Source organism: Gopherus evgoodei, chromosome 7 (genome assembly GCF_007399415.2).
Source record: "Gopherus evgoodei ecotype Sinaloan lineage chromosome 7, rGopEvg1_v1.p, whole genome shotgun sequence".
In the NCBI taxonomy this organism is placed as follows: Eukaryota; Metazoa; Chordata; order Testudines; family Testudinidae; genus Gopherus; species Gopherus evgoodei.
In genome coordinates, this window is record NC_044328.1 from 77265423 (window position 1) to 77275879 (window position 10457).

Here is a 10457-nt window from a genome sequence, read left to right on the forward strand (position 1 = left end):
GGCTCCACAATAATGTCTATGTGTCTAGTGTGCCAGCCTCTTAACATTTTTCTTTTGTTCACAATGGTTCTGTAGCCCACGAGAGTTGAATCTGCAGATGCAATACTCCTCGCATAATGCTGTAGTTATGTTCCTGAAAAATGTGACTTTAAGCTAAACTATGTTAAGCTTATCCAATTTCCCTATAAGAATTAATGTAAATAGGGAGGGTTAGGGAAAAAATTTTCACTAGACAAAAAACTATATATTATATAGATATACACACAGTATACGTTTTAAACAATTTAATACTGTTCACAGCTATGATGATTGTGAAGCTTGGTTGAGGTGGTGAAGTTAGAGAGTGGAAGAGGGAGGGATATTTCCCAGGGAATGCCTTGCTGCTAAATGATGAACTAGCATTCAGCTGAACCCTCAAGGGTTAACACATTGTTAATGTAGCCTCTCACAAAAGGCAGCATAAAGACGAGGAAGAGGAGACAGCATAGCAGAGACAGATACGCACCTTATGTATGGGCGAGAGAGAGAGAGAAATGCACACTGTCCCTTTAAGTAAGCTGACCCACTCTTAAGTGCATTGTCTTTTGAAGTGGATCAGGAAGTTGAGACAGCAGCTGCTGCCCCAGGCTCTCTCTGTCTCTCTCCGTCCATGTCCCCTCCCTGCTCTATATGGAGAAGGGGTAAGCGGGTGTAGGAGCAGGGGGGAAGGGGGACACCCTGACATTAGAGCCCCCACCCCCCACAGCAAGCAGGAGGCTCAGGAAGCAGCTCCAAGGCAGAGGGCAGGAGCTGACATGGCAATGTGGTGGAGGGACAGCTGACCTGCCCAGCAATTGCTAGCCTGCGGGGTGGCTGCAGCACAGGGAACTTAAGGAGCGGAGAATTGATAGGGGGAGCTGATGTGGGGCTGCCGGTTCACCCTGGTTACAAGTCCCCACCAGCTAGCTGCAATAGGCTGCTCTTCCTGCAAGCAGTGGACAAAGCAGGGAGCATTGCAACAAATTTAAACAAGCATGTTCCCTAATTGTTCAGCAATGTAACAACGAAACAACATTAACGGGATGACTTTAAGGGAGGAGTTACTGTATTGCTGGAGAAAGTCAGTCGCAAATAATGAAAACCTCCCTTCTCACAAGAAAAGAAAAAGCAGCACTCAGAAGAAAACATGAATGGTACAAAACACTGGCATAAAGAAGGGAGAGTTTGCAAATTACTATTATTTTAATTGAACCTTTATATTACATGGAATCTGCCATTTTTTTTCCCTCAGAAGGCTCCATGTTTAAGAACGTTGTTTCTTAGGTTTTTGCCTATGTAAACCTTTGAGCCAGTTTCCCTAGTTCAGTTGGTGCAGAGCAGAGACGGCTGTGCTGTAATCCTCTTCCAAATCCAGAACTGTCTGGATATCTCTTCATCCTCAATGTTGGTCTTCGGTGCCTTGTCTCAGAGCTGCTGCTCGCATCCATAAAGATGGATAAAACATCATCTCTAAGTGGGGGCTCACCTGAGTGCCTGTGAACTCTGCTAATTCATTCACTAGGGCCAGCTGGCCTGCTAACTCCTCTATACCCCAACTGTTTGGGTTCCCTACAAAATAAAGGAAAATGCCATGAAAAACCAGTGCATCAGTGTAATCAGTAATTGGAGAAGAGTAAGAGAGGCTGTAAATATCTATAGATACATTATAACAACTCAGGGATCTTTACATGGGCACCAACACATGTCTCACCATATACTGGGCCGAGGTGTGGCTCAGGAGCACTGGAGACCTTTTGTACTCGAGGTATGCCTGTGAGCACTGGGCCCCCCACACTGTTTTGCTGTGGGAGTTGCACAGAAGCATGATGCTTTGTACATTTTAATCCCACCATCTCTATTTGTCTCCTCTCTAAGGTGAGCAATCCCAGTCACTTTAATCTTTCTGCAGATAGAGGGTTCTCCAAGCTCTGGATCATTCTTATCATCCTTCTCTGAACCCCCCATCTAGTTCTGCAGTTGTCTCTTTGATAACGGGTGACCACTCCTGCACACAGTATCTGGATGAAGCTTTATTGTTGATGGAGATAAAGGCATTATATTTTCTGCATCACTCTTCATCTCATTCCTTATGAATCCCAACACTTTCATTGAGCAGCGGTCTCCACTGAGCTGTCCAGTGAAGCTTAGATGCCTTTCCTGAAACAGCTTATTTGGAATCCTGCAAACGTATATGGGTAATTCATTTTTTCCCTCCAGTGTGCATTACCTGGCATTTATCAATACTGAATTTCATGTGCCAGCTTGTTGCTCATAGCATAGTTGTAGATATTGGCAAAAATGTGGCTTTTGCAGGCCAGAGTACCAAGGTTTGAGACACACGTAGGGATGTCATTGATACAGAGCTGTGAGAGTGTGAAAATGTCACTTTTCATTCACTCCTTCCCAGTCATAGAATTTCCCCTACAACAAAATCTGGGTTGCCCCTTAAAACTGCCACTGCATATAATATGGTGAGAAAGTGTAGGAGCCCAGTTAGGTCTGTGTCTCTTGTTTGGTGATATAGATGGCAGAGGCAAGGATTGGGAGTGACATGTTTTATAAACCCAGAATATATTGCAGTGAAAGAGATCTGTTAAGTTCCCATTATATACATACCCAGGCTCAGGTCTTTGTATTCTGCCCCAATACCAAGTGAAAGACCTGCCTTAGTAGCGAGCATTCTGGGAAGTCTGAATCTGGCCTTAGAAGCAAGTCAATATAGCTTCAAGTGGCACGTTTCTCAGAGGAAGCAGTGGCTGTTCTACTGATTTAGTGTAGGAAGCTTGGGGATGGTAGGCGTATAGTAACTGAGGCAGGATGTTTGTCTTGATAATATTCACCCAGTGCCATTATTTCAGGCCATTTGATGTTGCATTTGGGAGGATTGAGGGATTGCACATAGCAGCGCATCAACTGCAGAGGGAGAGGGGAATTAGTCATCATCTCCTCCCCCCTATGCTGTGCCCATGGCCAATGAACATGCCCGCACCACAGGCACTGCAGATCTGGGATGATGATCTGCTAGCAAGGCTAGCAGGAGAGAGAGGTTGGGATGTGGTGGATCTCAGTAGTGTACAAGCAGTGCTGCTGGAAGCATCAAAGATAGGGAAAGAGGCTGTTGGGACCAGGAGGTCATGGCAGAATCACTGTGGGGTCTCCATCCTGGCAGTGGGGGCATTGGGTATCTCAGGATGCCCCCTCTGGCTGAGGGGCGCACTGATTTGCTACTGGGGCAGCTCAACAGCACTGAAGGTGCTGAACTGATAGTACTTAAGATTTAAATCCTATGTAGAACAGGTATATCACGCAGAGCCAGCTTCCTATCTCCTTCATATGGAGCATCACCCTCGGGGTTGAGAGGGTAGTTTAGCCTCAGCATTGAAATCAGTGCTTGGTTTTTTTGCTGAGCATATTCATCATGCTGCCACTTGGGGTGCAGTGGCCATACACCCAGAGTGAACTGGACTGAGGACACAAAACACGTTTCATCTAGTTCACCAAGCACCTACTGGTTGTTAGTCTGTCAGCGATGAAAAAAATTAATTGCACTTAATTTCACTGTTTAAAGAATAATAGAATGCCATTTATTTAAATATTTGGATGTTTTCTACATTTTCAAAATATATTGATTTCCTTTACACACAGAATACGAAGTGTACAGTGCTCGCTTTTTTATTACTTTGATTACAAATATTTGCGCTGTAAAAAAATAGTATTTTTCAATTCACCTTATACAAGTTGAACTTGAACGTTGAACTACAAATATAGAATTATATACCAAAAAAACTGCATTCAAAAATGAAATGTAAAGTTTAGAGCCTACAAGTCCACTCAGTCCTACTTCTTGTTCAGCCAGTCACTCAGACAAACAAGTTTGTTTTCATTTGTAGGAATTAATGGTTCCCGTTTCTTGTTTACAATGTCATCTGAAATTGAGAACAGGCATGGCCAGGGCCGGCTCTGGCTTTTTTGCTGCCCCAACCCAAAAAAAAAGAAAAAGAAAGAAAACCTGCGCTGGGGCTGGAGCAGCAAAGGGGGTGGGAACAAACCTGCTGCTCAGCCGGAGCGGCAAAGGGGCGGGAGGAACAAACCTGCCAGCCAGCCCGAACAGCAAAAGGGTGAGGTGGGAAACCAACCTGCTGGCCATCCAGAGCAGCAAAGGTGGGGGGGAAACAAACCTGCTGCTCGGACGGAGTGGCGAAGGGGCAGGGGGGAATAAACCTGCCAGCCAGCCTGAACAGCAAAGGCGGTGGAGGGGCGGGAAACCAACCTGCCGGCTGGCCGGAGCAACGAAGGAGGGGGGCGTGAAACAAACCTGCCGGCCGGAACAGCAAAGGGGGGGGGCGTGAAACAAACTGCCTGGCCGGAGCAGCGAAGGGGGTGTATGTGTGAAACAAACTGCCCGGCCGGCCGGAGTGGCAAAGGGAAGAAGAAAACAAAAAGAAACAAAAAATACACGCGGGGTGGCGGGAGCCCAGTTGCAGGGGGACTCCCAGCCTGCAGACCCCGGGCAGCAGAGTGCACACTCCAGCTAGCAGGGGACGGGGGGGGGAGAAGAGAGAGAAGGAGGATGGCCAGGGCTTCCTTAAGCAGGGCGCTCGCCATGCGGCCCCTCCCACCGTGCCGCCTGCTGGGAGGGCTCCTTGCCATTCTGGTGGGGCAGGCAGGGAAGGACACGGGCTGCTGTGCCGGGCTTGCTGCAAGACCTTGGCACCACTCCCAGCAGCTCCCCTCACTCGCCACCACCGCCCCCTGCAGGGTGGCAGAAGCAGCAACCAAAAAAAAAAACCTGCAGGGGCGGCAGAAGCAGTGAAGCCGCCCCTTGGAATCTGCCGCCCCAAGCACGAGCTTGCTTGGCTGGTGCCTGGAGCCGGCCCTGCTCATGGCACTGTTGTAGCTGGAGTCACAAAATATTTGTGCCAGATGTGCTCAAGATTATATGTCCTTTCATGCTTCAACCACTCTTCCAGAGAACATGTGTTCATGTTGATGACGGGTTCTGCTAGATAACGATCCAAACCAATGCACGGACTGACGCATATTCAGTTCCATCATCTGAGTCAAATGCCACCAGTAGAAGGTTGATTTTCTTTTTTGGTGGTTCCAGTTTCCGTGTCAGAGTGTTGCTCTTTTAAGACTTCTGAAAGCATTCCCCAACCTCGTCCCTCTCAGATTTTGGAAGGCACTTCAGATTCTTAAACCTTGGGTCAAGTGTTGTATCTATCCTTAGAAATCTCACATTGGTACTTTCTTTGCATTTTGTCAAATCTGCAGTGAAAGTGTTCTTAAAATGAACGTGCGTTGGGTCATCAAGACAGCTGTAACATGAAATATATGGCAGAATGCGGGTAAAACAGAGCAGGAAACATACAATTCTCCACCAAGGAGTTCCGTCACAAATTTAATTATAGCATTATTTTTTAAATGATGTCATCAGCATGAAAGCATGTCCTCTGGAATGGTGGCCAAAGCATGAAGGGGCACACGAATGTTTAGCATATCTGGCACGTAAAAATCTTGCAATGTTGGCTACAAAAGTGCCATGCAAATACCTGTTCTGACTTTCAGGTGACATTGTAAATAAGAAGAGGGCAGCATTATCTCCTGTAAATGTAAACACTTGTTTGTCTTGGTGATTGGCTGAACAAGAAGTAGGACTGAATGGACTTGTAGGCTCTGAAGGTTTTACATTACTTTGGTTTTTAGTGCAGTTATGTAACACAAACCTACATTTGTAAAGTGAATTTGCAGGATAAAGAGATTGCACTACAGTACTTGTATGATGTGAATTGAAAAATACTGTCTCTTTTGTTTATAACTTTTACAGTGCAAATATTTGTAATAAAAATAATCATAAAAAGTAAGCACTGTATATTTTGTATTCTGTATTGTAAATGAAATCAATATATTTCAAAATGTGGAAAAACATCCAAAATATTTAATACATTTCAATTCATATTCTATTGTTTAACAGTGCGATTAATCATGATTAAATTTTTGAGTTAATCACGTGCATTAACTGTGATTAATCAACACCCTAGTTTTTAGTAACTTTAGTTATACCTGATCTGGCTGGATTTGAACAGGTGGCTTAGAGGCAAACAGCTCTATTGCCAGTTATCTGTTCCCTTACAATTTACAGATCCTCACAATCCCTTCTACAAAAGGGTGACGAGATGTTTTTAAAAGCTTTCACAGAGCTGGAAAAGCCAGCCTACCCTGAGTGTGAAGAAGAAAAGTGGAGCTCTGGACTCACCGGGTGTGTCAGGAAGATCCTGCTGAATGTCCTGGAAGACAGCATTGACAGCTATGTTTGCTTCTGACTTCATGCATCTTTCAGCATCTTTGCTAGACAAAACAATGGAACGGTTTTGGTTCTCTGGACAAGCTGCACTGCAGAAGTTTGTCAAATGGTTGACAGCAAAAATGAAGCTTTATAAACACAAGGACTAAATGTAGGGCACACATTCAAATGAAGATATGATGACAGTGGTTATATAGTTGTATAGAAGATGTCTCAACATCTTCTAATGTGCATGTGAAGGGCTCTACCAATTTCATGGCTGTGAAAAACGTGTCATGGACCATGAAATAAGCCCTTCCCTGTGAAATCTGATCTCCCCCCTGATGCTGGGATCACCCCAGGTGGGGGCTCCTAGCTGCTAGTTGTGGCCAGGTAGAGGAGGCATAGGACTTGTCCTTCCACTGCATGTCCTCTCTCGGTGGGGAGATCAGACCCACCTCCAAAGTCAGCGCAGAAGTGAGGGTGTATCACCCTCACTTCTGTGCTGCAGCAGCCCAGGAACTGGGTTCGGGGCTTCTGCCTGCAGCTTCTGCCACAACTCAGGGTGCCTAGCCTAGGGGCTTCCGTGTGTTGGCTCCTGTCACAGCTTGGGGCACCTGGGCTTGGCTTTCTGCCCCCGCAGCACCAACCAGGGCTCAGGGTGCCCAGGTTCAGGACACCCAGGCTTGGGGCTTCTGCCCCCATGGCTCTTGCCAGGGCTCGAGGTGCCCAGCCTCAGGGCTTCTGCCCCCCAGGGCTCCTGCTGGGGCTCAGGTCTTCTTCCCCTATGGCTCCAGCCGGGGCTCAGGACACCCAGGCTCGGGGCTTCTGCCTCCGCAGCTCCAACTGGTGCATCCACCTCACAGCTCCTGCTGGGGCTCAGGACTTCTGCCCCCCAATGTCTTCTGCCAGGGCTTGGGGTTTCTGCCTCCAAAGTTTGTGCCGGTGCTTGGGGTGCCCATTTCTCCAGGGGTCTTGTAGCAGGGCAGTCACCTCGCTGCTACCTGGAAGGGCTTAAAGCAGCCTGGGAGAGGGCTATGGCAGAGAAAAGCTGGGCTGATGGGGAAAACAGCCACAGGTGTTAGCCAGTGCCATCAGGGCCCAGCTAGCCCTTATAAGAGGGCAGTGGGCAAGAAGCACAGACTCTTTCTCTAGTCTGTTGAGAGGGAAGGCTGTGGCTGCTGGGAGCATACCAAGGTACCTGAGCTGGAGCAGGGCTGGGGGAGGCCCGGGGAGCTTCGGCCTGAAAACTCCCAGGCTGCAGCCTAGTGCAAGGCTGAATAGGTACTGGCGTTGCAGGGGGGCAGCCTAAAGGGATAGGTAGAAACAGCAGGTTCAAACCCTGCCCCTGCCTGTGATGAGTGGCATTTATACTGCAGTCTGCCCTAGTGAATGGGGGCTAGATGGAGACTGGGCAGTAGCCAAAGACTGAGGCAAGGTGGGGATAGTGGGTGGGGGTTCCCTGGGGAGGGGAAACCCAGAGACTGAAGGGTGTACTGCTGGGGGGCAGTACCCCAGTGTGCAAGGGGCACTGGGTCTGGGAGGGACACCAGCATGCAGAGGGCACTCTGATGACTAGAGAGCTAATTCCCAGAAGGTACCAGCAGGTGCCGCCACCGGGGTGAGTCCTGCACCATTATAGGCCCCAAATTGGGCAGGGCCTGTGCATTAATCCACCACTGGCTAGGACTAGCAGGTAGGAGCCCCCAGCTGTAGCACTTCAAGGAGCATATGGGAGGTCAGACCCACCTCCGCCTCTGGGAACATCCTCCAGCTGCATGAAGTTCTGGGGCTGCTGCCCAGCCATAGAGTTTCCTGCACCCAGGAGAGGTAGCTGGAATTGGGTCTGATCTCTCCCCTAAAGGGACCATGCAAGGAAAGAGTAAGTCCTGCCCTCCCCAACCAGCTGGGATTAGCAAGTAGGAGCCCCCTGGCTGGGGCACTCCCAGCAACACGGCGGAGATCACCTCCACGAGCCTCCTCCAGCTGCAGGACACTCCCGCAGCCCAGCTCTGAAGGCAGCGCAGAAGTGAAGGGGCGCAATCCTCCTGCAACAGCTTTGGGGGGGAACACCCTTTTTCGGGGAAGGGGATCACCCCCTATTAAACACGGTGAAATTTCAGATGTAAAAGTCAATTTTATGTTTTCAGACAAACTTTCAAATCCAATGGCTGTGACATTGACAGAATGGACCATTAATTTGGTAGGGTCCTCTGCATGTGAACGTTTTTTTCATGTGGTGACTCACCTGAGATTTGTCTCAGACATGAATATTACTATATTGCACTTCAGGCTGTTTGGAACAGGGACTGTCTTACTGTACAGCTTCTAGCACAGAGGAGCCCTGAGACTGAGGTGTCTACATGCTATTGTAGTGCAAATAATAAATACTAAACTAGTCACAGATTTTAAGGCCAGAAGACACCGTTATGATAGCGTAGCCTAAACTCCTGCATAACACAGGCTGGTGATACGCTACACAGCCCTGTGTAGCAAGGCATTAGGAGGGAGGCAAGCAGCATTCTCCACCTACAGACTGAAGGGTAGATGGGGGCAAAACAGCGTGCCCAAAATTGCAGAGAATACTTGACAGAGTTGGAAATAGCACCCTGAGGTTCTGATTCTCAGCCCCCTACTCTAAGCGTGAGAACTCATCCCCTCTCCGGAATAATATCTACTGTCTGAGCTTCTGGAGGAAACATTCTTGCACATATCTCCTCAGATGTTCCCTCTTCTTGGAAGTCTTGAAACTCGGCACCCTGACCATCTAAGCACATGTCCGAACAATATTAATGACAAAGAACTATGAATACAAACTGTACCTCGCATGTCCTTTCCTCCATCTCTCACTGTCCCCCAGAGTTCTTGGAAGATGTCTGTCAGACACAAAAATGGAAGAACGTAGCCAAGTATTTTCCTTACTTGTCAAAGGTTCTCTCTTTGGGCATAAGGGATTTTGGGCAATGCTTACTGGAATAAGGTTTGGTATGAAGACAGGAGTCTTTTTTTCTAGCACACAGGAGACTGCTGCAGACTGGTCGAGATAGGAAGTTAAGGTAGAAATAGGATCTCTTCTGTAACTAACTCTGTTCATTTGGGGCAAGGAGGAAGGTGTCTCTGTCTGCAAGTCTGAATTCTGTTTATTGAGGCAATCTTCTGAGAGACAGAAAGGAGCTGTGAAATCTTCAAATGCCCTGTCTATAGCTGCAGTCAGTTCCTTCCTGCATCTCCTTAGTTTTTCTGACATCGCACCTAGAAGGGATAAGGTTTCTAATTACACACCTTATTGTAACCATATGATGAAAGTAAAAGACAATTGCAGTAAGAATAATAAATAAATTATATTGGTACCCAGAAAGATAATGGAGCAAATAATTAAGCAATCAATTTGCAAGCACTTAAAAGATAAAGTGATAGTAACAGTCAGTATGGATTTGTCAAGAACAAATCATGTTAAACCAACCTAATAGCTTTCTTTGACAGGGTAACAAGCCTTGTGGATGGGGGAAGCAGTAAATATGGTATATTTGACTTTATTAAGGTATTTTATATGGTCTCCCATGACTGTCTCAAACAAGCTAAGGAAATACAACCTAGATGGAACTAGTATAAGGTGGGTGCATAACTGGTTGGAAAACCTTTCCCAGACCATAGTTATTTGTAGTTCACGGTCAAGCTGGAGGGGCATATCAAGTGAAGTCCCGCAGAGATAAGTTCCGGGTTTAGTTCTGTTCAATATCTTTATCAGTGATTTAGATAATAGCATAGAGAGTACACTTATAAAGTTTGCAGATGATATCAAGCAGGGAGGGTTGCAAGTGCTTTGGAGGATAGGATTAAAATTCAAAATGATCCAAACTGGAGAAATGGTCTGAAGAAAATAGAATGAAATTCAATAAGGACAAATGCAAAGTACTCCACTTAGGCAGAAACAAACAGTTGCACACATACAAAATAGGAAATGACTGTCTAGGAAGGAATACTGTGGAAAGGGATCTGGGGGTCATAGTAAATCACAAGGTAAATATGCATCAACAGTTATTCCTGGGGAAATTCTGCACGACCATGATTAATGAGCCATGCATATTATTTTTTTTTGGCACAGAAAAAAAATTCTGCCAAAAATGTTGCTGCAGTTCTGCCTTTTGCCCACAAG

General features: G+C 46.8%; 1 protein-coding gene across 1 annotated transcript; it reads right to left on the reverse strand.

Annotated features, from left to right (window-relative positions):
- Positions 1-1139: 1139 nt before the first annotated feature.
- C7H3orf62 (chromosome 7 C3orf62 homolog) lies at positions 1140-9557 on the reverse strand. The gene is given in 5 exon segments (XM_030570147.1): positions 1140-1406; positions 1408-1528; positions 1531-1587; positions 6275-6366; positions 9124-9557. Coding segments are annotated over 5 exon segments (765 nt in total). The 5' UTR covers positions 9549-9557; the 3' UTR covers positions 1140-1336.
- Between the last annotated feature and the right edge of the window lie 900 nt (positions 9558-10457).